The sequence below is a fragment of the Globicephala melas genome, chromosome 1 (assembly GCF_963455315.2).
Source record: "Globicephala melas chromosome 1, mGloMel1.2, whole genome shotgun sequence".
In the NCBI taxonomy this organism is placed as follows: Eukaryota; Metazoa; Chordata; class Mammalia; order Artiodactyla; family Delphinidae; genus Globicephala; species Globicephala melas.
Window position 1 is genome coordinate 8,638,041 of NC_083314.1, and position 27,228 is coordinate 8,665,268.

At 36.4% G+C, this 27,228-nt stretch overlaps 1 protein-coding gene across 1 annotated transcript in view; it reads right to left on the bottom strand.

Moving 5' to 3' along the window:
- CDC73 (cell division cycle 73) overlaps nt 1–27,228 on the bottom strand; it is a 92,390-nt gene that overhangs the window by 61,491 nt on the left and 3,671 nt on the right. The window contains exons 3-10 of the mRNA XM_030884116.3: nt 24,952–25,021; nt 23,091–23,153; nt 22,955–23,007; nt 19,731–19,819; nt 15,940–16,156; nt 12,032–12,130; nt 10,190–10,268; nt 8,488–8,552 (exon numbers count right to left, since the gene is read on the bottom strand). Of these exons, the coding sequence (XP_030739976.1) occupies nt 8,488–8,552; nt 10,190–10,268; nt 12,032–12,130; nt 15,940–16,156; nt 19,731–19,819; nt 22,955–23,007; nt 23,091–23,153; nt 24,952–25,021 (735 nt within the window). The remainder of the gene's footprint in view (nt 1–8,487; nt 8,553–10,189; nt 10,269–12,031; nt 12,131–15,939; nt 16,157–19,730; nt 19,820–22,954; nt 23,008–23,090; nt 23,154–24,951; nt 25,022–27,228) is intronic.

Genomic DNA, 27,228 nt, shown 5'->3' on the forward strand with positions numbered 1-27,228 from the left:
TGTCAACAACGAGACAATTACCTGAGTTCTATGGTATGACTTTTGTCTCCAATTAAAACAAAAATAAAAATCTTAAAAGCTTTAATTCCTTAGCATTTCAAATGAGTGTGTCTTCAACTTATTCACAGTAAAGCACCATTCTGAAATTTCAAAAAAAAACTTAGTTCTAAACAGTAAGATTTATCCGGACAAGAAGCAACTAAGAGTCTTTAAAAAACAGATATTTAGGGCTTCCCTGGTGGCGCAGTGGTTGAGAGTCCGCCTGCCGATGCAGGGGACACGGGTTCGTGCCCCGGTCCGGGAAGATCCCACATGCCGCGGAGCAGCTGGGCCTGTGAGCCATGGCCGCTGGGCCTGCGCGTCCGGAGCCTGTGCTCCGCAACGGGTGAGGCCACAACAGTGAGAGGCTCGCGTACCAACCAAAAAACAGATATTTAAAATAAACGTGGGAACAGTCACTCACAGAGGAACACGAGAAGCAGGAAAGACAAGAAGAACAACACTAAAAGAAACATCCATCAAGAAAAAGACCTGGAAAAGAAACCAAAACTTAGAATTAAAGATCAAATGAGGTTGGCAGGGTGTGGGACAGAGGGGAGGGGAAGGGATGAACTAACTACACAATCCAATGAGTATTAAGAGAAAAGCACTAAGACACTAAGAAAATAAAATGTGAATGTGGGATTTATACAAAAGATCAGAAATTCATTGAAGATTTAAATCAATTTATGAAGACCTAGAAATTGAAAGAGCAAACTAAAACTCAGCCAACAACAGCCAACAGAAAAGTACCCAACAAGAAAATATCTAAATACCCAATTACAGTATGTAATTAATATACTGTTTTTTAATTATGAACAAACGGATTCAAATCATGTCATGATATTAAATATTAATCTTTTTTCCTCAAATTAATGAAGAAAAATATATAAAATAAAATCATGTCTAAGTTAAAGAACAGCAGTGGTTAGTCTAAAGATACACTGAGAAGTTAGAACTTAAAAGTGATGAAATATGTTCAATAATGATATTAATTTTGTTAAAACTGAATAAAGCTGTAGTGATGAAGGTAAATAGAAATTAGAATAAAAGACTATATTGTAGTATGTCCAAGAGAGAATATTAAATTGAATGAAAATTAAAGTTTGGTTTTGTGCACATCTGAGTCATGTATATAACTGCAGCATTTCATATGGAACTACAGTGAAAAGAATTTATATAATCAAGCTGAAATTTCATAGTATAAATTTTTATCGTATTAACAAAATACCATTATATTTCCAAACTGGCTTCTGTTTTCTCCTGTTCTCACAATAACCAATAATAAAACACTTTGAAACAAAGTGATGTTAACATTATTATTAAAAATTATACAATGGTTTTCTAAATTACTTCTAACATACGTGTCAAGAATAACTTTGTCTATGCTTCTTTCAAAATAAGTCTCAGAAATTGTGTGATCATGGCATTAAATATATGGTCACTGGTAGAATAATTTTAAAAGGTATGTTACAGGCATTATTAAAATTTTAAGGCATTTTGGATAAACCGATAATTATTCTTTAATGAAATGCAAAGCTAAATTAATGGAGTTTAACTGTATATGCTTACTCCAAAAGCACCATCCATTGTGCAATGGATTGTCAATAAATCTCAACAGATACATAAACTGAAAGCAACAGTATAAAAAAGCAGTATTATAAAAATAACTTTTACTTTATAGGCATTAAAATTCTCTGACAATTATTAATATGATCTGAGCTATTATTCATTTTTTCTAAGTATATCAGCATCAAAATGCTGATCATATGCTGACAAAATATTAATGTAAACTGAGATTTTAATACCTTTAAGAAGGTATCAATGTAAGGAGATTAATACCCACCCAAATAAGTGTTCACTCTACATACCACCCAATTGTTTTTTATTTTCTAATTAATTTTTTAAAATTTTTATTGGAGTCTAATTGATTTACCATGTTGTGTTAGTTTCAGGTGTACAGCAAAGTGAATCAGTTATACCTATACATATATCCACTCTTTTCTTTTTTTTTTAAAGATTCTTTTCCCATAAAGCCCATTACAGAGTATTGAGTACAGTTCCCTGTGCTATACAGCAGGTTCTTATTAGTTATATATTTTATATATAGTAGTGTGTACATGTCAATTCCAATCTCCCAATTTATCCCTCCCCCCACTTATCCACCCAACTAATTTTAAGAAGTGTGGATGAACAGAAGCTCTGTATTATTCAGTGTAAAAAGTTCATAACTACAATTAATTCAGTGCTACAAACAGCACTGAAAGAACAATGCTGAACTAGGTACACCTGTGCACATTTGAAACCCTGAAGACCTCAGAGGAGGTTATTATAATACCACTTTTCAGATGAGAAAACCGATGCCTAATTTGCTGCAACAAACAGGCAAAGAAATCATAATATTGTATGATTACAATATTCTTCTCTCTTCTTCTGTCTCCCTTATATGGAGGTATGCGCCAAATCTACAACGAGCACAACATTATAAAAAAAATTTTTTTAACCCAAAAATCTGGAAAAATCACTTGGGGAAAACTACTATAAAAGGGATAGAAGGGAAGTTTTGAGTACAGAGAAACAACATTGTCCAGTTTAGTGATGAAATCTTAGAAAAGTCTATGAAAATGCAGATATAATAAAAAATGAACTATGCACAAAATACTAATATGTTAACAGTTAAGTATTACTTCATGTAACAGACAGTAAAAGTATAAAGTTGACTTTCAAAAGCTTAAGACATATAACGAGTTACTGACAGAAAACACACAATGTTTGGTTTGTTTAGGGGGTACACCTTTATGTTGGTCAGGCTGACATAGGACAGAACCACCCCAGTTCCCTGAAACAGCAAGAGAGGCAACAAGTTCTGAAAATTATTTCAAGTGTAATATAATATTCTCGAGCAAAATAATATGCCAATCTAAATGTAGAATGCAACAAATTATAAATTGTAGAAGTAATATTCCTACTTATAATTCTGTGACCATATATTAAAATCTCAACAGTTACATACTTTTTGGATCAAAGTAAATAATTTAAATCTAAGTAAATGACATTTCTTCCTATATATGAGCCCTAACAAGTAAATGGAAAAGCCTAACTAGCTAAGCTGTCACACACTTAAAACGATAATGTCTTTGTAGCAATTTTCTCTCCAAGGATAAAGAACTTTACCTTAAGATAAACACACACAGCTAGAGTAAAAATATCCCAGTTACTGGAGAAGAAAAGCGTTCTCATAATGTTTAAGTAAACTAGTCTTCATAGCTTTGAATGAAAATTGTATCATTAAACATGTAATATCAAGTTCATCACTGAAGCTACAGTTGCCTACATTTACACATATGACAAGCTGAGATTATACATAAAATTATAAATTCATAATAAAAGTAGCCATTATTTATCTGTTGAGTCCTTTTTGTGTTGAGCACTTTACACAGTGCCTGTTTCACTCATCAATAATACTGTAATATAAATTCTAATGTCTTTATTATAAAATAAAAACAAGACCACTGATAGAAAGGTTACATAACCTTCTCAACTTCATTAGTGGTGGAATGAGTGGAAGAGCTGAGATTCAAAGCCAGGACTGACTTCAAAGCCTTAAATCTGTGTTTCCAAGTGACTGACTTCTCTTTAACAAGCTAGCACTGCCTCTATTTAGAGCAGGGATTTCATACTGAAAGGCCAATAGGGCCTAAGAAGGTGGTGTAAATAAGTGAAGAAGGCGACAGAAAAGACCAGAGTGGCGAGGCCTGAGGCTACCGGGGGAACACGTCCCAGGTGCGGAAGGTGTCCTGCTCAGGGGACGTGGGTCTGCCACGCTGGACTGTGGGCCCAGCGCCCAGTCATGCCAGAGGCCTCTCAAAAGAAGCTGGAAATCCAGCCTGCTTACGTGACATACTCTGATTCTTTAAGTGTTGGTGAGTAAAATAAACCCTGGAATTACTACTGCTGTAAGCGTGGGGCCACATTTAGACTGGCACAACGAATGGCCCCAGAAGCGTGCAGAGAGGCCCTGGCACGCACAGACAGGCAGGCTGTACCTAACTCTGGAAAGAAACTTTCCCAGAGGCATCCTTCGAGTCCACACAATCACCAGTCTCCTTCCAAATCTTTCTAAGTGCCATGCTCTTCCCACCAGGGCATCTACTCCTGCCTTCTGTTCACTCTCCCTAAAATGCACTTTCCTGCAATCTTCAAGTCAGCCTCTACTCAAACTCTGGATCTCACTTCAAGTACTACCTCCTCAAATGAAGTGTTCCGACTCCCACAGAAAATCCTCCAACTTTAGGTTCTCACGGCTCAATGCATCTGCACACACGTGGCACAGTCATAATTTCACATCTGAGTGACTGACTGATGTGCCTCTCCTCCAACAGACCATTAAAAAAGCCCATACGCATATGTCTGGTTTTCTTCATCTTCGATGTCCCTGCACCTAGCATAGTACATGGCATACAAAAGCACTCAAGAAATATCTGCTGAAGGAAGAGTAGAGGGAGGGAAGGGAAGGAGAGTCTTGAGTAACAACGTCTTAATCAGCTACCTCCATCTCCTCCTGGCCCCGGCTCTAGGCCCACCTCCAGAGAGCACTGGTACTAGCACACTCCCGTAACATTTCAAGCAGGGATGAACACGTTAACTGACCACCAAATGAGAACGAAGCAAGCTTTATAGAACAGGGAATGGGGCGGTTACTGATGTATGTATTCCTGCTTAAGAATGTAACTTGGAGGAGACTGAGATTCTGGATCCTTCTCAAAAGTGAAAGTTGACAGTGATAATATTAGACCTCTAACACAGATACTGAAAATCCACCCAAGTTTACTTACTATCAAAAAAATGGTTTCCCAAAAGAGATCATAAGAACTACGATGTCTGTTGGAGTCTCTTCAAATAACGACCTTAAAGGGAAGCTTTTGATCTGTATGATTTCAGAGTGCAAAAGGTTTCCTCAAAAATGAAGACAGCAAGGTTATCGAGAGTCAATGATATTCAGTAAGAACAGAGGAAAGAATAAACAGAGGCTAGAACACGTGGCCTTTCCACGTGAACATCAACAAGCTAGATTGGGAGATTAAAATAAAGTAGTTCTTGATAAAGGATTTCCAAATCTTTATAAATAATAACAATGAACTATGATCATATCTTTCTTATTCCCTCTCCGGTGGGACCACAGATAAGTTCCTTGCTACTACCTAACAAAAAAAGGTCTTCATCATCTCCCTTATTTACTATACAATGAAAAGCATTATCAAGTGGCATTTTCTTAGTCTAAAACGGCCCCTTTCACTGAAGGAATACATGAAAATATATTCTGATGTCCCCCATACTGAACGGTTTCTACTCCCAAACCACGACTCCTAAGATAGCTTCAATTAAACTGATTCTATGCAACTCTGGTTCTTTGCAGTATTCTCAACAGAAGGGAGGAGAGGGGCAAACTTGGTGTTAAACAAGCTTGGGAAAGAGTCCATACTCCTGTGTTCCAATTAAGAGATTTATAGGGGCTTCCCTGGTGGCGCAGTGGTTGTGAGTCCGCCTGCCGATACAGGGGACACGGGTTCGTGCCCTGGTCTGGGAAGATCCCACATGCCGCGAAGCGGCTGGGCCCGTGAGCCATGGCTGCTGACCCTGCGCGTCCGGAGCCTGTGCTCCGCAACAGGAGAGGCCACAACAGTGAGAGGCCCGCGTACCGAAAAAAAAAAAAAAGAGAGAGAGATTTATACATTAAAAACGATGAGATTCCTATACCACAAAATCTGCTTAATCCAGTATTTCTTAAACATTATAGAACCCAAGTGACATATTTTGGGGGAAGTGTCCCAACCCAGGAAAGCCCTCTAACTACTCTTAGAGGTGGTGTGTCTCTGTATTTCTTGGCACAATTCAAAAGCTATACTTTACAAACTTGTAACTTTAAGGTACCTGAGCTTCTGTTCCTATAATAAACTTCAACAAATTATTATCTTTACAAAGTGTTACAAAATATACTGCCTGGGCCCTAATTTCTATAGATTTCAATAACTTATGGTTCTTATGAAATATTATCAAAACACATACCCCTTCCTTCTCTGTAACAGATACAGAAGAAAACTCATTTGTATGAAAATTTTCTAGTCTGCATAATGTGACTTATTAATTTAGTCTAACATCTTAGAGAACTCTGGTGTCTTGAACTTAAAAGACATGCAGATCAATCCTAATGCAGATTGAAACTAATCTTGGTAACTCTGTACATCAACCAGGCATATCAAAACCCTGAAGAACAATGGTAGCAGAGCTGCACATAAATTAGAAAGGAAGTCACATCTGTGCAACAAAGCCTTTAACATACTCTTAACTGCTTGGTATGTCTGGGTGGATCTCATAACAGAAACTTTCTTAACTGGAGAATGAGGTAGAAAGTTGGTGAAACTTGCAAGCTCACAAACAGGTAACAGTTTCAAAAGAAAAAAAGAGGAGGAAAAAACATTACACTGAAAGGATAAGTTTGAGATTCAACTAAAAAGAAACAATTATCAGAGTAATTTCAAAGCTTTCAGGTTCAAAGTTCTCAATAACAACTGCTAAATGAATCAGGCCACAAGCAGCACAGAGATGCAAACTGGGCATTAAAATATTGGAAGTACTAACAATTTGACCATTTCTAGTCTTTCTGCTGCGTTCCTACACAGTGTCTTTTTGTGATTAGTTCTGTAAAATCACACACCATAGAACTGTTCGCCTCTTATAAGTATATTTAGGAACGAAGACTTTGATAAGGAAGTAGAGCTTTATCATTCACACATTGTTTAATTAAGAAGCTGTCCTTGGATTTCAGAAAAACTGTTCTGTAAAAAGCATCTATTAAAAACTATCACTGATTTTGCCAATTGCTCGGAAGCTCAGTAATGAAATCAATTTCATGGCATTTTAGATGAGACAAAAGTAAAACCAACAGCAGCAACAGTTAACCACAAAAAAACTTATTTTGATGGCTACACCAGGGTAACAACATCAGTTCCATAATTCACTTGGGGAATGGCGAGGAGGCAAGTTCTGACCCCAAGAAAAGGTCAATAAATAAATCTTTAAGAATTTAAGTTCAATCTTACAGCTATGAGTTACCTTTTGAAGTCAGGAAGACCTAGGCAGATCTCATAAAATGGGTGTACCTAACCTTTTACCACCTTCCCCTCACCCACTCGACTCTGGAGACACTGGCCTGCGTGCTGCTGTATGGGCCTCAATCCTGACCCTGCGTGTCTTTCATGGAATGCTTGTCACCAGGCTCTGGCTCAACTGTCACCTCCTCAGAGAGGCCTCTCTCACTCCTTTCTGTAAAGAGTCCTATCTGGCTTATTCACAGCAACAACCCTAGCAACCAGAACACGGTCTGACACAAATACTCATAAGCACTTGTTGAATGAATAATGCGTCCACGTACAGTTTCAATAATACAAAAACAAATCTGATGACAATTTAAAAATAAGTGTTTTAGCAAAATACATATAAAGACAAATATCAGTGCAGAAACTAAAAAAAGAACAAAGACTCACAGATAACAAAGATTATTGCATAGATTGGTGGTTACCAAAGGGATAGGTAGTTGCGAGGTGAGTGAAATGGGTGAAGGGGTCAGCTGTATGGTGTATGGTAACTAGACTTGTGGTGGTGATCACTCTGTAGCATACACAGATGTTACTACAATGTTGTACAACTGAAACTTATTTAAAAAAAAACGGGCCTTGGTCAGATCACCTAGAAATGACCATCTTTAGGACATTAAAAAAAAAAAAGAAAGTTTGCCAAAAGTGAGCCAAAGGCTTATAATCATGGACGTCATGTATTTGGCTGTGTCAAGTATGCAACTTGCAGCATGACATCAATCACTGCAATCTGTCTTTTTAGAGCGTAAAGCATTACTTTTTTTTTTTTTTTTTTTGGTGGTATGCGGGCCTCTCACTGTTGTGGCCTCTCCCATTGCGGAGCACAGGCTCCGGACGCGCAGGGTCAGCGGCCATGGCTCATGGGCCCAGCCGCTCCGCGGCATGTGGGATCTTCCCAGACCGGGGCACGAACCCGCGTCCCCTGCATCGTCAGGCGGACTCTCAACCACTGTGCCACCAGGGAAGCCCAGCGTTACATTTTAATAACATGAGATATTATGGCAAAGAACTCTCCCAAATTGAATCTCGTAACTCCTCACTGACTTTAAATTCTCTAACCAGGTAGCATACAATCTACTTGCAAGTTAATCAAAGCAGCTTTTCTTTACACTCAGTTTAAAAAAAAAAAGACACCCATGAATCAAATAATCACCCCACAGCTCTGTCAGCACAACTGGTCATTAAAGATAAATGTATGAAATTGAAAATGTTGGAGAACAAAGATTTCCTTCAACATCTGCTACTCACATAAAATGAATGGAACAAAAGAACCTCTGCATTCAGAGTGACTTACCGTTACAGACTTCAGCGTCATACCATGATAGGTGCCCATAGTGTCAATTTTGAAGCCTTCCGTTTCTATAAAGAAAGGGAGGTTACCATTAGACTTTACATATTTCATGATAAAGAACAAACCTAAAGTAATAATCTACATTATATCTGACAGTTCAACAGAATGACAAAGCCTTGAATCTACTATAGATATAAAGTTAAATTATATACTTGTGAAGTTAGAAACTTTAAAAGGAGTACTGGTCTCCAAAATACATTCAATACACACCAATGAGCCCAAAATGCAGAAGCTGGTTAGGACTCTAAAACCATGTTCAACGGTCATATAGTTGGTTGGAAATATCAAAAATTAGATTGAATAAAATACTTTATAACCCCCAAATTATTTAGTCCTAATATTCAACTACAGCACCACTAAAAGCATCTAACACCATGAGACCTCCTTAACTTATAAAAAGCTGTGTTCCAAAATTACAATCATCAGCATATGTTATGTAACTCACAGAAAAGCAACGTTGTAAATAGCGACAGGGACTCCAGGACAGAGGCCCAATATACCTTTCTGTGATGGGTCAGATATTAAATATTTTACACACTGCAAGCCATATAGTCTCTGTCACGACTCCTGAATTTTGCAGTTGTGGTGCAAAAGCAGGATGAACAACATATGTAAACAAATGAGCACAGCCTGATTTGGCCCAAGGAGGTTCAGATTTGGTCTGTGGGCTCTAATTTGTCAACCCCTACTTTATATAATTCGCCCCAAAAGAAAAACATTGCAGTGGATAAAAGAACACATTACTGTCTTTCTACACCATGGATTCAGTACATGCCTTTATCCAGCAAATGAAACCAGCACACAAAATTCACTGTATAAAGACAACAAACCCTTTAATAAACTTAAATGGAGATTTCAGATTATGCAGGAAAAAAATCGTAAATGATAAACTTCTAGTTGCCTCTAACCCATTTTTTCACGAATGAAGTCAAGATAAATGAAGATCCCAAGAGAAGTTGCGCTGACATTAGGCACCCCTCACTAGCCATCTTACTGATGCGGAAATGGTTCACTATTGAATTAGCCGTGTTAGCTATCACAAAACAAGTCCTCACATGCCTACTCTAAAATCTATGCTTCCCAAGTTCTCAATGTATACCTTTATAAATGGGGAAATATGATTTTATATATAGAATTTCCATTCTAAAATAAACTTCTGAGAAACAGAATTAAGGCTACTAGCAGTAAATATTTATAGATAGCTTATTACATATACCAGTTACTATTCTGGGGACTTCATTAACTAGTTTAATCCCCACAATAACACTAAAAGATAGGGACTACTACTAACGCTACTATTAGTATTGTAATGACACACAGGAGGAAACTGAAAGAGACTGCACTTAAAGTAACTTATCAAAATTATTCTGTAAAATGCTGGACAGTATTTTTAGGCTTTGAAGGCCACACGATCTCTGTCGCAATTCAAACTGCTGTCACAGCACTAAAGGAGCCACAGGCAACACAAAAATGAATGAGTGTGGCTGTGTTCCAACAATACTTGATTCACGAAAACATGTACATGGTGGCACAGACTTGGCCTGCAGACGTTAGTTTGCCAACCCCTGCCCCGAACACCAGGCCACAGTGCCTCTCAAGTTCAGCACGGCCACGGTAAGGGGAAGACCAAAATTAAGTAACTTGCCTTCTTTTCCTTTGAATCTTTCCTGGTCGTACCTGTTGTAGGCAGCTGGAATAGGCTGCTTGGTACGCAATGTGGGATCCTGTAGAAAAATATAATAACTATGAGTTACATGTCAATATTGTTTAAATTGTTACTTAATACTCATAATAAAAAAACACAATAAGGGTATTGTTTTCTAAGCCTTCTTCTTCTCAATATTTGAGTCAATAAGACAAAAACAAGGAGTAGACAAAAGTGGGGAATCATCTGAAGCTGATTTTCAAGATACTATTTACTGCTAGAAAATTACCATCCCTGCCAGGGACAAGGCAAAGGACCCCAAGTAAACGTGCACAAAGGCACAAAGCAAAATTCTTAGACATTGCAGAAATAAAATCGGTGTACTTAGTAATTTCATTCTAATTACTTAAATTTCTTCACAAATTAATAAACTGTCTCCAGTCATGAATTATTTTTCTTTAACAAAAAAAAATTTTTAATGCAAAGCTTATTGGGCTGACACTTTGGAGCCTTTTAACTGAATTATTCCAATTATTAATCCTTATATTAAATAAATAACAATGACAATAAACCCATGTATCAATGTACAGTGTAAAACTGAAGCTAACAAAGGTGTTTTTTAAAAATACTGAGAAAAACTTGCTAATGATGTATAATTTAATTCAAAAATACTTTATATAAAACTCAGTCTGTAATAATCTAAAGAAGCAGATTTAAAGAATATTCCCAAAATTGCTTGGGAAATTCATGGTATTCATAAATACTGAAATATGCTTCATTTCGTTACAACAGGATGCTACCGCTATTATTATTCCAAATAAAAGATACTTATTCAAGACTGTCACTAGGTATACACTTCTATTGTGAAATGCCAAACATTAAAATTTTCAAGTATTTTAATGATTATGGAAACACAGAGAATATTCAGTCAAGAAGATAATGGCCGAACTGTTTTAAGATTTGACATAAGTTTCATGCCAGCTGCTATTCAAGATGTCAACCAATTCATGACCATAGGCGCCCTGTGTTTCACCATAACGTCACCTGCCCCACTACCTGTCTGACTCATCTGTATGTCCCGTTAGACTACAAGCTCAAAGGGGCTTTCGTTCTTGTCCCTCCTGTATCCTTGTCAGCAAACTGCCTGACAAATAAGAGGCACTTAAAAACTTGCCAGAAAGTCACCTCAAGTGTTCATCTAAATACCGGCAAAAATTCACTACCTCTAAAAGGGTAAACACCAAGGATTTCATGAACAAATAAAACTACTAGTTCTTGCAAAGACTGCATTAGTACTCTACCAAATTTTGACATACTTTCAAAAATTCTATATAAAAAGATTTTATTTGCATATTATTTTTCCTTTGCTGAACCTTATGAAACTGGCTTCATAGATTTCACTTATATGTGGAATCTAAAAAAGAAAACAAATCAACAAACCAAACAAAACAGAAACAGACTCACAGATGTAGAGAACAAACTGATGGTCACCGAAGGGGTTGGGGGGAGTTGGGGCAAAATACGTAAAAGGGATTAAGAGGTACAAAATTCCAATTACAAAAAAATTAAGTCACAGGGATGCAATGTACAGCATAGTGAATACAGTCATTAATACTGCAATAACTGTGTATGGTTAACAGACGGTTACTAGACTTACGGTTCTGATCAATTTGTAATATATATAAATGCAGAATCACTATGTTGTGTACCTGAAACTAATATAACATTGTATGTCAACTATACAATAAAGAAGCAAATAAATACTCTAAGATGTTTTCAAAATTACAACACGGAATAATCGCTTTCATTAAAATTACTACATAAGCAGCAAAACATTCTTACCACAGGTGCCGCATTTGGGGCCGGTCGCTGTTCAGGTGCACGCCCTTCTTCTCTGGCTTTTACTGATTGAAGAATTGCAAAAATATTCTTGGAAAAATTCTGAAACAAATGGATTTTAATTATTAAGTCTGCTTAAAATTAAATATCCAAAAGCAGTAAGTTTACTTAATAAACAATTTCAGACTCAGTTTTCTTCCTATCAATTCTTCCCTACTACATCATAATGAGGTATGATTACTACACAAGTAAGTAAGAATCAACTGCTACTAGGAAATTCACCCAAAGACCAATTATTATAAACCCCGTGTCACTCACTTATTTTCATTTTACTTAAAGTGCATAACTGGCTATAAATTCATTCATATTCTCCATTTATTCAAATATGTAACCAGGAAACAAGTTAATATTAAAAAAAATAAAAATATGGCAGATTTGTTGCCAAGGGGGCTTCTTAATTCTAAAAGAAATTAATCCTTCTGAAAGAAATCAACTACTATATTCTCTTCTAGGTATAATAAACTCCAGTGCTAATTTCAGACTGCTATAATTTTTATGAGATGTTGAAAGTTTTAAGATACTGTTTGTTAGGACTCAACATGCACTTTTCAAAGTTTTTAAGTTGGAATGCAATTTAAAAATTTAACTTAACTTTTGCACGAACAACCTTAGCAACACTGAACAAAGCTGACGAATCTGACTCCTCCTTCCTTCATGAAATATTCTTCTTTTACCTGAGTCTCTCCCTCAGTTCCCTTGGGGCTCTTCTAATTCTGCCTGTCAATCACTTATCATTTTAAGCAACATGTTATGACTATAAGCCAAACACCTCGCTTGGCACTCAGACACAATGACAACTAAGAGAGACGTCGTCCCTGTCCTCGTGAACCTCAAGTGGTTTCTCTTCTCTATACAATTAAGAATACTGTTTCTTTGGCTTGGACAGCTTGTCCCTCCTAATTACTTTTTACTATTTAGGTATCATTCTCTCGTCGTGGTTCTAGACCAAGTTAGCTGCCCTTCTTGGGTAGCATCCCTATAATGTCATATGTCACAATTACTGCTTATTTAATTATCTCTCTCCTATTAAAGAATATAACCTCTGTGAAAGCCAGGACCAATGCATCTCTAGTGAGTGCCCACCACGTGCCTGGCTGGTAGATGCTGAATAAATATTACACAAATAAACATGTATACAAAAGGAGAGATAGCCTGAAACATAACTTTAACCATTGCCCCACTAATAATACTTACAAGTTCCTATAATTCTTTAGCACAGCAAACAAATGTCTCACAACCCCTTCCCACTCTCGAGAATTATGGCGCACCCCAAAGAGTTTTATTATATAGGTTACAATATTTATCACATTAGAAATTTAAACTAAAATATTTTAAAAATATTAATTCCTACAAAAATGAGGGAAAAAATATTCCACATAAAAATAACTTGTTTTTATGAAAAAGTATTTTCCAAAATGCACAAAAAGTAAGGACAAGGAAGAGTGGCACTATGTTAAATTTAGGAAACTGTTAAGGTCTCAGTAGCAAAAAGAAACCTCTCAAATTCTAATTTTCTCATGAAAGTTCACATTTTATTACTGGCAACAAATACTGTCAGTTCCATTTCTTGAATGAACAGGCTTTCTTCCCTCATTTTCGAAAAAATGTCAAATGCACAAGTGCTCTTTGTGGAGACAATCATCAGATTTTGGGATGCAGGAGTGCTTTGTATGCTCTGATTTCATCACAGAAAATACTAGAAAGACATATACTCAAAGGTTAAGATTTAATAAAATTAGTAAATTTTCAAATTTCACCAAGGACATCATTAGCAGGTGAAGAACAAAATGGCTACTAGCAAAGTTTGGTGCCAATGCTTTGATTCATGCCAAGATGCCAGCAGTTAACCAACCACTGCTTTTGCACCAGCAGTGAGAAGGTCAACACAGTGACATATGCAAATAAAATCTTAATCCTATTATGAAAATAGTTGAAAATATGAAAGTCAAATTTCATTACTTTAAAAATAATAAAGCATTTCATGAGAGACACAAACTCTATAAGAATCAATCAAAATGTTACTAGCTATCTTTGTGTGGTAGAATTACAGGGGATTATTATCTTCCTTTTAGTGATCTCTTTTTATCAATCTTTCAAAGATGAACATATACTTGTGTATGTAAGTTTAAAAGCATGTTTTAAACAGTATTATAAAATCACGCTGCCTTTTTGTAGGGTGTTTGCAGTGGTAATATAACTACAAAAGTATGTAGTTACATTTTTCATGGAATTTTAAACCTGTCTTTTATTTCGGAAACTCAGAAAAAAAGAAAGCCCTGATACCTGGTAATAATGAAGATCTGTCAAAAATCACAGGGGCTTTCAGGGCTATAAGTACCTAAAAAGGTTTTTTTAGAGGGTTTATTTTAGAGTTTTGCAGATGAGAACAGTATACAGAGAGGGGTTTCAGTTAAAATTGTTGCTTTTGACTTTTAAAAATGTTCATACTCATAGAAACAAACCTAGCTACCAAACAGTTCTTCTAGTATTAACTTATTTTTAAAATTACACATTGGTGCCAACAACAGTAAATTATATTAGAACACTAAGTTTTGAAATGATGGTACAATCCTGCCACCTAGAGCTCAAAGAAAATTGTTCATTTCAAACGTTACAATGAACGTTGGTAGAACAATATAAGTAACAGTATTTAACTATTAGCCATACTAGGCAGTAAAAATGAGTATCAACAGATCACTTTATTTTAAATACAAAAATGAAAGTTTACTCACGTTCTCAAATTTCTCTATAATTCTAAGCTCTGGAGAATGATTCTTAACCTTGACCTCAAGTACTTTGTAAAACAAGTCAAAGTACAAAAGAAAAAGAATTCTTTCCTTCATATATTCTTTTCTAGTAGCTTTATTCCTACTAAAATGGCACAGTAAACTTAAGGCCAGAATCCAAAAAGAACTGCAAAGAAAACCAGTCTGCCTGGACCAATGTTAAAGTTCACTTTCATCAGTAATCTCATAACTTCTATAAACCTTCTCACCAAATCACCACTGTGAACTGGGCATCAGTGAAGAATTAACATTTAAGGGAAAATTCGGATGTGTGGGAGGAAAAGACAGGTGAAAAGAGGTAAGTGAAACAGAATCAACGCAACCTTTTTGGAGATGTATTAAGATACTAAACATCCAGTATCTTTCAACTTATCTTTCAAAATTTAAAGTACATATCTCCTTTAATCAGCAATTCACTTCTAGGAATTAATCCTTTTGCTATATAGACATAAATGCACAAAGCTGTATGAACGAGGATGTTTTTTAATGCAGTTTTTGTAATCATGAATAGGAAGGGAAGGAGACAGGGAGAAGGGGAGGAGGAGGGAGGAAAGGGAAGGAAGAAAACCCACAATCCTGTAGCAAAAAACAAAACAACTCCATTAATAAGGAATAAACATCCACCTAACAGACTATAACGTATCAAACACACTCAATACATGTTTGCTGACTGATTTTCGTTAAGTTCTCTACTTTGTGAGGAAAAAAATTAATAACGGCATTAATGATCAGAGAGCTTGCCATCAATATTCCTTGTTCATTAGGTTTAAGCAAAAATCTCATCAACAAGAAAACTGTAGATCTCTTTGGATTTACAAATGAGGTGAAAATAAAGGGACTCACGCTTTGTATCAGACTTTTTCATCAGCTTCTCTGGTGACCAACAACCAACCACATGCTAGAATGGAATGGTAAATATGGCCCCTTAGAAGTCTACATTATTACCGATCTGTCAGATATGAACTTGAAACTTCCTCCTCATGGGAAACTTTAACCAGTTTTATAACCAACTGTAGATGAAACACACACACTGACTCTAACGAACAAATAAAATATTTCAATTACCTTTCCTGTGCTCTGTAAGATAGTTGTTCGCGTCCTCCACACCCTTTCTCTGCTGACAATATCTCGCGTCACGTCTACTTCAGCATCCACAAAACTCCTCTGTTTTAGGGCAGTTATATCATCATCTAAGTCAGTCTTGATGGTAGATCGTTTCTTAGCCATAATTTTGGCTTTGATTGCAGCAATTTTTTCCACCGACATAGCTTCGGACAAAGACCTGAAAGCAATTTCTTTCTTAATATTCACAGCAAGGATCTCTTGAGCATATCATAAAATATTCTGTGACATTTTTAAGTTCCTGGTAATAACACTATAAGTGGCAATAATTAAGCTTTCCTTCTTATATATAAAACTGACATATTTGATAACTTATAACTATGTAAGAAAGAGACCCTATAGAAATATTGCACTATAAGCAAACTAGTAATTTCTTAGAAGGAACAATGCAAAAAATTTTTCACATTTTTTTTAACCTTTTGCCCTCCCAATCAGAGAATTTTGCACAAGCTGATCACATACCCTGGGACATCCCTCCCTCACCCTGCCTTTAAAACTGCTTTGCTGAAACCCTTCAGATTGTTTGGGTTTTTTGAGCACAAGCCACCCGTTCTCCTTGCTTGGCCCTGCAATAAACCTTTCTCCGCACTTCCCCCCACCCCCCAAAAAAGCCCTTTTCTATGAGACTTTTACTTGCTAACCCTCCCGCCCACCCATGCAACTTATACAAACACACACACATATGTGAGCATGCGCATGCACCACCCTAGAATGGGGGTAAAAATTTTTCATTCCGTGAAGAATTCACAGTTAGGTTTTCCTCGAAACTTATTTCAAGGTTTCAAATCTATATGCTACAATGTACAACATATCAATTTTATAGATGACAGAGGCTTTTATATGCCACATAAACATATACTCCTTTTAAAGCCTAGAAGATAAAACCATATTTTGAAATTTTCTTTTTCTTTCCTTTATTTTCAAATAACATGTGAAATAGCAAACAGAGCCTATGCTTTCAAAACTATTTAGAAAACAAAAAAGACAACAATGAAAGTATAGATTTCATTAAGATCACAATCTTAAGCTTAGTGTCATTTTTCAAAATGTAAAACAAGAAAAAGAGTTTGGATACCTTAACAACAGTTGATAAAATTATTAGTCTAATCACAAGATGACAATCTTGAAATACGTTTAAACAACATGTGGGAAAAGGACAGGAATTCCTGCAGGTTTAAACATGGTAGTATTACATAGTATGTATTTTATTTACATTAGGTATGAAAGTACTTGCTCAAAGTATATGCTCAATATGCATTAGTATTTGACTCATTTTACATAATAATACACAACTTTCCCTTAAAATCTAAAGCATACCAGCATACCTTGAGCCAAATTCAAATACTTTTCTAAACTATAATCAAACGTGCATTGGACATTCAATCATTGGACTTGTACTTCCAGCCAAGATGAAGTAACAGGGACTGGATTAACTCTCCTGTCTTGAAACAACCAGTCAAAATACATGAAACAATAGTTTACACAATACATGATATCAAGCAATGAAAGACAGTGATCTCTGACGAAAGCAAACTAAATAATTAAGTCCTATGAAAGCTGCAGTTTATGGCCTTGAAAGTTTCCAACATGGCAGAGGGAGGAGAATCCAGGCAAAACTGTATTTCCTGATCTGAGAAAATGGTGCTGGGATTCTTCCATACGCAAGAACAATGCGTATGGAAACTCATATGCCAGAGTACCTGAGAAGAGAGAGCTGCACAGAAGGTCCCCCTCGAGTATTCCAGCAGAATACTGATTAGCACATAAACAAGTGGAAACTAAAGCTAGGAACAGAACCACCAAGAGTATTAGAGGGAACAGTGTCCAGCACTCACTCAGGATGAATAATAATACCTGTTGCCACCAGCCAGACTGAAGACCTCATATTCCTGGGGCATTAGGTAGAGTACTCAGAATGGTCTCGACTTTGCAGTGGTGGGGAATAACTACTCTAAATTAACATTGTTCAAATAACAAACCTTAAAATCAAGACTCAAAAGGAAAAAACTGTTTCCAAGTGATTTAACTGTGTCCCAAAACAAAGCTAAAGAAAATTTAGAAGAATACAAAAACATCTAGCACTCAACAACATAAAATGCAAAATGTCTGGTATCCAAAGATTATAAGGCATATAAAGGAACAGGAAAATACAAGCCAAAATGAGGAGAAATCTAAACCAAAAACACTATAAACTGACACAGACGTAGGACTAGCAAACAAAGACATTAAAAGAATTAATGCAACTATTCCATATGCTCAACAAGTAAAGACATGGACTGCATATTTAGCCACCTTGTAGAGATAAAAAAAATACAATGTTGGAGACTACAAATGTAATGTGAATATAATTACAAAAGAAAACATTAGTGAACTATAGAAATTATCCAAAATGAACAGAAAAAAGAAGCCAAAAAAAGAAAAGAACCCAAGTGAGCTGTTGGACAGCTTCCAGCAGAATACGAGTAATTAGGGCAGAAAGAGGGAAAAAGAAAAAAATTTTTAAGAAGCAATACCCAAAATTTTCTAAATTCAATGAAAATTATGAACCCAAAAATCCCCTCAAAAAGCTCAATGGACCTCAAGCACAAGAAAGATGAAGAACACTCCTCCAAGTCATGTGATAATTACATAGCTCAAAACTTGCAATACAGAAAATTTTTAAAGTAGTCAGAGAAAAAAGGGCACATTTAAAGAAACAAAAATAAGGATGACAGATTTCTAATCAGAAACAATGCAATCAAGAAGGCAGCAGTACAACATCTGTAAAGTACTTTAAAAAGACGTAGCTTGGAATTCCATATCCAGTGAAAATTAAAAAAAAAAAAATAGGGGAAATAAACTTTTTCAAAAATAAAAATTAAGTTGAAAGAATCACTAGCAAACCTGCACAAAAAAGAAATGTTAAAAGAAGTCTTTTGGGGGGTGGGGTGAGAAGTCTTTCAGGCAGAAGGAAAAAATATGGGTACACAGGTCTACAACAGTAAAGAAGAGGCATGGAAATTTTTTTCTTATTTAAATCTCTTTAAAAGATAGTTTAAACAAGAATAAGAATGATGCATATTGGTGTTTATAACACACGTATGAGTAAAATATATGACAGCAGTATCACAGAGGCCAAGAGGAGGGAACTGCGAGTGCCTTCTAGCTGAGGCTCCGTGCTTACTCACACGGTGATGGAGCACGGAAGGTGGACTGTGACCCTAGCAACCACTCAAACAGGACAAGAGCATAAACTAATCAGCCAACAAAAAAGACAGAAGGGAATTACAGCATGTATTCATTCAATCCAAAATTAAATGAATTTCCTTTTTGGGGGACAAAATTTTAGTCCCCCAAAAAGGAAAAAAAACAAAGAGACAAACAGAAAACAACAGCAAATTAAAACTAGAATTAAGCATATCAATAATCATGTTAAATGTAAATATTTAACACATGGTACTTTACATAAAAAGTTTATTAATCACTGCTATAAACCAACAAAAGATTTCATGATAAACGAGTGGCTTGGATTATAATTTTTAAAAAGGAAAGATCAATATGGTAACAGAATCAAGAAGCTTCCAAAAAGCATAAGTAGCACAATGGCTTCCAATCCTCCCATCATAAAACATGCTCAAGCATCTTCTGAACTGAAGGCAATGAAGAACACATGTAGACAGCATACTAATATCCCTTTTTTCCATGTATACTTACATATACCTAGACTGTTCAGTTTCTAATAAAGAAATTCTTACCTGATCTGTTCAGTCTGTACAATCCCTTCTTTGTGACCCTCCAAACGAGCAGCCAATCTCTCTTTATCAAGGCGTACACACTCTTCATCCTGAAAATAATCACTCAGTGAATATTTTAAATTTTTATTTAACTTGTAGAACAACAACAAAAAAAAACACTGCACATAACTTTTCCTTACCCAAGTTCCCACCTATAAAGTCCCAGGCATCACTGGCCTTTGGTCAATTTTAAAATATTTTTAGTTACATAAAGAGAACAATAATAAATATATGTTGGATCATGTAAGATTAAAACTGACTAAAAGCTTACAAATAAACTTTAGTAAGTTTTTTCTATGATTAAGTGTTCTTCCCATAACATATCATAGCTACTTTTATTCAGAAAGATAACATACAACAAATAAATTCCTTCTCTTCAGGGAAGTTTATAACTAAATTTTATGAGAAGGCTTTGCCACAGTCAAAAATTTCATTTTGGGTCTAGATTTTTTTCATCTGCTGCCCCAGGTCCTGAATCTATCAGCACAGAACAAAACACCAGAAGTGAAACTTTAATGGTTTTCAAAGTATGTTCCTCAAAACATCAGGAGCTTCCTACAAAGTGCCCAGGAGCCACTTCTTATCTGAATTCAACTTTGGTAGCTCGACTTTTACCTCATTTAGAGATTAGAATCTCAGGTAAAAGTCAGTCTGAAAAGTGTTCGGTTACTTAAAAACAAAACTTACTAATTCTGATCTAGTTCAATGCCCACATTCAACAGACAAGAAAACTGAGAACCAGAGTCAGCATCTATGGCTAACAAATATGAAATTGTATAAAAACCATCAGTACGTTCAAGAGGTCCAGAGAGATGTGCTCCAATTGTGTTCTAACCATGTAAAACTCGAAACAGGCATATTGCTGAGATGAATGCAAAGATTAATATTTTAACAAGCACATTAAATTCTTTCCATTTGTAAGAATGATTTAACACGTATTACTCAAGTTCCTTCGGAAACTGATTTTTTTTTTTTTGGCCGCACCGTGCGCCTTGTGGGGATCTTAGTTCCCCAACCAGGGATCGAACATGGGCCCTCAGCAGTGAAAGCAGGGAGTCCTAACCACTGGACTGCCAAGGAAGTCTCAGGAGACTGATTTTAGAGACAACTGCAGCCTAGGTTTTAACCAGATCCTAAGGCTTCTCTCTGCTAGCATAGTGCCCAGCAGGTCCTCAATATAGATCTGCTGAACTGAAAACTGTTTATGTAATATATCAATAGCTATTTATGTAATTTATTTTAACCCTACAAATGCTCTGGAAAGCATTTTATGATGCTATTTCTTGCTGGTTTCTAAAGTTACCAGATCCTAGCAATTTTGCATTTCTGATATGTTCAATTTTTTTTCAAATAATTAAACCATGAAGTTCACGTTTTTCCAACTAAATGGTATCTCTAAATTCACTTTTTTAAAAAATTTATTTATTTTTGGCTGCATTGGGTCTTCGTTGCTGTGTGGGCTTTCTCTAGTTGCGGCAAGTGGGGGCTACTCTTCGTTGGGGTGCGTGGGCTTCTCATTGTGGTGGCTTCTCTTGTTGCAGAGCATGGGCTCTAGGTGCGCGGGTTTCAGTAGCTGTGGGTCGCAGGCTCTAGAACGCAGACTCAGTAGTTGTGGCGCACGGGCTTAGTTGCTCCGCAGCATGTGGGATCTTCCCGGACCAGGTCTTGAAGCCGTGTCCCCTGCACTGGCAGGCGGATTCTTAACCACTGCGCCACCAGGGAAGTCCTAAATTCACTCACTTTGTACAAAGTGGGTTATAACTTCCTTACACATAAAGAGAGTTGGGGAAAATTTCAGTTTTACTGCCACAAAATTTGTACCCAGGATAGTGGACTAGGTAGGAGCCACACTGCCTGGGCTCTAATCCCAGTTTTGTGCACCTCAGCAAGTCACTTGTCTCTGAGCCTGTTTGCTCACAGATGACATGCACAGTACTGCAGACTTCAGGAGGTGGTGGTTAGGATTACATGAGTTAATGACATGCATAAAGTACATACAGTATCACCTAGCACAGAATAACAACGAGCTAATTATCACCATCATCTGAAAAACATCGTGTCTATGTCTCAGAGTATCCTTAAATAAAATTATGTATCTTAGCATCAAATTTTGTCAGTGATTCTACTGTATGTACTTACCAACCAACCCTGTCTCTGCAAGTTACCTTTCTGATCCTTAATTGTGGATGCTTTGCTGTTCATGAAGCAGGCAAAAGGTACAACTATTTGATTTTTATATAAGTGTGAAATGACAAAACTTAAGTTTCTAGTAATGTTAACACTACTGGTGACCCCAAGTGTTATTCCTATACTGGTCATTGATATATAGCCAGTTCAGTCATTTCTCAGATTTTAAGTGTGCCTCTAATACATGATCCTCCATTTTCAGAGGGTTTATATGCAACTGATCTAGGGCTTGTTACAAATTTAAATAAACAGTATTGTACTCATACAATTTAAACTCCAAAAGTTTAATTGTCTTATGCAGTATACGAGCTGGTCAACAAATTTTCTTTTCAACGTTAACTGCATTGCTTACAGGGTTCTATTTAACATGAACTACCCTTGTTTACCAATACTAATATTCCACTTGCTGGCTATAAAATGCTACCAAAAAAACATATAACCTGATATGTCAATATTGGAAGAAGTAACTGGAATAAGGACTTCATGTTCACGCCTCTTCAGAGTGGAGTAAACTCCTACACCACCTTATTCCAGAGGTAGGCACACCACAACACAAAGGCCAAATCTGGCTGGCCATGTTTCATAAAGTTTTATTGGAATACAGCCTTGCCTGTTCATTTATGCATCGCCTGTGCCTGCTCTCACACTACAGCGGCAGAGTGAAAGAGCTGGACAAAGACTACAAGGCCCAAAAGGCCTGAAGTGGCTGCTATCTGGCCCTTTATAGAACAAGCCTTCTGACCACTCATCTAGGCCAACACTTTCATCGTAAGGGTATAAAGACAAAGAAAATAAAGTGATTTGTCCATCACACAGCTTGTATGTGAGAGATCTTACACGATAGCTCAAGCTACTTATTAATCAACTGTTCATTCTAATATTACCACTTTTCCAGGAAAACAAAAGTTCTGAGCACTACTATGAGCAAAGAATTCTTACTACTACATGAGTCCAATCTCCATAAAAAACCTGAATCACTTAAAATAAAGTTCCATTACCTCAATTCGCGGTTTTTTTGCTTCTGCCAAAACTTCATCTGCAGCTCGTTTGACTGTAAGGAAAAAAGAAGTAAATAAACATATAGTTTGGGGACTGGTGTTTGAAAGTTCAATATAAACACGCAACAAGACATACCTTGAGTAGATCTCTGCAGACCTATTTCTAGAGGGGCACTTCTGTCTATACTGGCCGATGTTGCTGAAGATTTAAAAAGATTTCTGTGAGAAAATAAATATTTGAAGACAGGTATTGGATATATTTACAAGTGAATGCTCAAGATTTGTTATATTTCTTACTTTATATATGGTTATTTCCCTTAAAAAATGTTTTAAAGCAGGCTTGTAAAAGCATTTTATTATAAATGATTAATCTGTATTAGAAAGTCTGTAAGAGGACAAACTATTTTTGACCATTTAACTTACAAACTGAGATATCTGACTGAAATCAACTTCAAAGAATATACTCCAATATCACAACACATGTATGTAAAAGTGTATGTAAACATAAATAAAAACATAAACGTATACATATATAAGGGAACAACATTAGAGCACAGCTCTGAATGGGGTGGTGAGAAGTGAGTCACGTGACAACGCAGAGAAACAAAATGTAACACAGAGGGAACAGCAAGTGCAAAGACTCTAAGGTTAGAAAAGCTAAAAGAACCAGGAAGACTGGACTTCTGAGGGCAGAGGAAGACTGGGAGAGGATGAGGGCACAGAGACAGGCAGAAGCACAGTCGCGAAGCTCAGGAAAGGAGGATGGGCTGTATTCTAAGTGTGACGGGAAGCCACAGGATGGCCTTGAGCAGGTGGGTGACACAATCAAGTTCAGAGGCTTTTTCAAAAATAGGTCCCTCTGAGTGGTGAGCAGAGGCTACACTGTAGGAAACAGTGGAGCGAGGACCTTCAGGAGGGCTACGCAATGGTCTAAAGAGGAAGGTGGAGCGGGGTGGGCGTATGATGGTAAGAAGCTGTCATACTTTCAAAGGTAAAGAAAGGACTTGCTGATGGAATGGACGTGAGCTGTGAGAGAAGAGAATCAAAGATTTCTCCAGGGTTGGTGGCCTAAGCAACTGTGTGAATGGGGTACCATTTACTGAGACGGGAACACTGGGAGAACAGACTTGCTGCTTCCGTTCTGTCGGTGGGGAGAAGGGAAGGAAGGACTCGGCACTCTATTGTGGATATGCTACATTTCACATGCCTGTTAAATACCCAAGGGAAGATGCTGACAGTGAATTTCTAAATGTGAAGCTCAGGAACACATCAGTTTTGGAGATAAGGAAGCAAGAAAAAAAAGTGAGGCAGACAATGAGTGGAAAGAGAACCTCCAGAGTCTGGTGCCCCAAACGCCAAGTCAAGAAAGGCTTTCCAAAAGGGAGTAAGCGGTCAACAGTATCAAAGGCTGAGAGGTCAAGTTAGCTGCAAAGCGGAGAGACCAAAGGACCTGCTAGTCCTTAGGTCAGTGCTGAGCTCATAAGGGTGATTTGAGTGAGACGGTGAGGAAGAAAGTCAGACTGGAGTAGATTCAAGAGAGAATCAGAGGCAAAGAGGAGGCAGTAACACCACACAACCCTTGCAAAGAATTTTGCAATGAAAAAGAGAAGACAAATGGACCAGTAGAGAGTAGGAAGGTGGGGGACAGGGGGGTTCAGAGAACTTTTTTAATGAGAGAGACCACGGTGTATGTTCTAAAGGGAATGGTGCAGAAGAAAGAGAACTGACGATGCAAGACAGAAGCAGCAATGTGCAAAGGCAGAGTCTCTGAGAGTGCGAAAGGAGATGAAACCCACACGCAGGGAAGGGGTGACTGGCCCCAAGAGTCAGGTGCATCCACTATAACAGGAAGGAGAAGACAGCATGTGGACACAGCTGCAGGTAGGGGAAGTTTTTAGTGGGAATCCACGATCTCTTCCCACTAATTCTTATTTCACAGGGAAAAAAAAAAGCAACAATGTCTATTTAAGAGTGAGAGCAATTAAAAAATTACTCACATGCTTCACCATTGAGATATCCAAGTAGATCTTTTCGGTCAGGTCTTCTAACCACCGGAATATTTTCAGTCTAAAGTCAAAATTTTAAAATAGATATCAAATCAATAACAATTATAAGAAACTTGGTAAAGATCAACATCCTGTAAAGTCTGAATTTTATTCCAACATATCTTGATAACATATATTTAGAATCATGTTTTTTAGAAAATAATTAGGCTGAAAGAACCTAATAAAATCTTGACAATTTTTAAGCATATTAATTTTTGGTAACTTTATCCTCAAAATTCCAGTAAGATATACAAAAGATAAGCATTAGAAATGAAACAATAACCCTATCCTCTTTGAAATACCAATTACAGTCTTTTTTGTCCCTTGGCTTATTCTAAGCATTTAATTTTACTCATGATGTTTTGCTTTTCGGGACAAATACTATTTTAGTCCCATTGCTTGCTCATTTTATTCAAGGTTTCCAAAGTGCTTTCTTTTCTCACACCCAAACTAGACCTCCTCCAAATATGGCAACTGAACTGTTTCAAGTAAACTAAATGAACCACTAAAACTATATTTTCATAATTAAAAATAAGTACATGTTCCAACAACATATACTGAGGAAAAGACAGGCTTTTCAATAAATGGTCCTGGGAAAACTGGACAACTACATGCAAAAGAATCAAATTGGACCACTTCCTTATACCATATACAAAAATAAACTCAAATGGATTAAAGACTTAAATGTAAGAATTAAGAAACAATAAAACTCTTAGGAAAAAACATAGGCAGTGTGTTCTTTGACATGAGTCTTACCAATATTTTTTTGGATTTGTCTCCTCAGGCAAGGGCAACAAAATAAAAAAATGGACTACATCAAACTAAAAAGCTTTTGCACCATGAAGGAAACCATCAACAAAATGAAAAGGCAACCTTCTGAATGGGAGAAGATACTTGCAAACAATAAATCCAATAAGGGATTAACATCCAAACTATATAAAGAACTCACACGACTCAACGTCAAAAAAACAAACAACCCAATTATGAAATAACTAAGTCATGGGAATGTAATGTACAGCACAAGGAATATACTCGATAATACTGCAAAAATTCTGTATGATGACAGATGGTTACTAGACTTATTGTGGTGATTAATTCACAATGTACATAAATGTTGAATCACTGTGTTGTACACCTGAAAATATTTTATTACTGTATATTGACTACATTTAAACTAAAAAACAGAAAAAAGAAAATGATTAAAAAAATAGGTATGTGTTGCTTAGGCCCAGGGGAAAAATCAGGAGACTATACAGAAAAATGTTAACGACAGTTGTTTACTTTCTACATTACGTATCTCTTTTCTTATCCTTGAGTGTGTATAAATTTTGTAAGCAGGGGAAAAAAATTGAAAAATTAAATCTGGAAAATGTATCTGTTGTGCTACATGAGTAGTTTTCCTTTAATCTCCTATATTAGCAATTTGTAAAGAGGTAAGCAAAACAAATAAAACTGTATACTTTAGGCACCAAGTTATCCTTGGGCCATGAATTCAATGAATTCTATCATTACCACAATTTTCACTACCATTTTTATAATGTAAATTAAGGACAGCAGAGTACGGGAAAAACATGTGGTTACGGGATTATACAGTTATAAACCCTTTGTTACTTTATATAAGCAACAATGAACAAGAACCCTTAATATCCCTGGCTAACTATCTTATGTTGAGTGCTGACTATACTTCACTGCAGCAAACATTCTGCACATGCTCCTCAATGACAGAGATAAACTACATTTAATCACTTAAAATTAATCTGTTTTTAAGAAGTTAGGTTAAAATTTAATTTCTGCTGATGAGTATAAACAAGAGCCCACCGATTTTTTTTGTGCTTGTTTTTAAAAACTAGTCTACATGGAATATCATAAATAGTTAAAATATATGAATTGATTTTCTTTAAATTACTGTGTCTAAGTATTATAACATACTTCATCATTTGGTCACTAATGAATTATATATACATTATCACCAACAAAAAAAAGTATGAGTCTATTCACACTAAAATAGGGGCTATGAGTAGGAAAAACTCATTTCAGAAATGGTCTGCTCACAAGAAAGAGCAAATAATACAAAGGAGTTAGGAGAAAACAAAATTTGTAGAACCCTAGACTTTTAGAATTCTGCCCTTTCGATCTGTCAAATATTTAAGAAATATAATAGTTAAATCTTACGTGACCAAAGGTCCTAAGGCCCACAGTTAACAATTACAGAATCAGTTACGTACTACA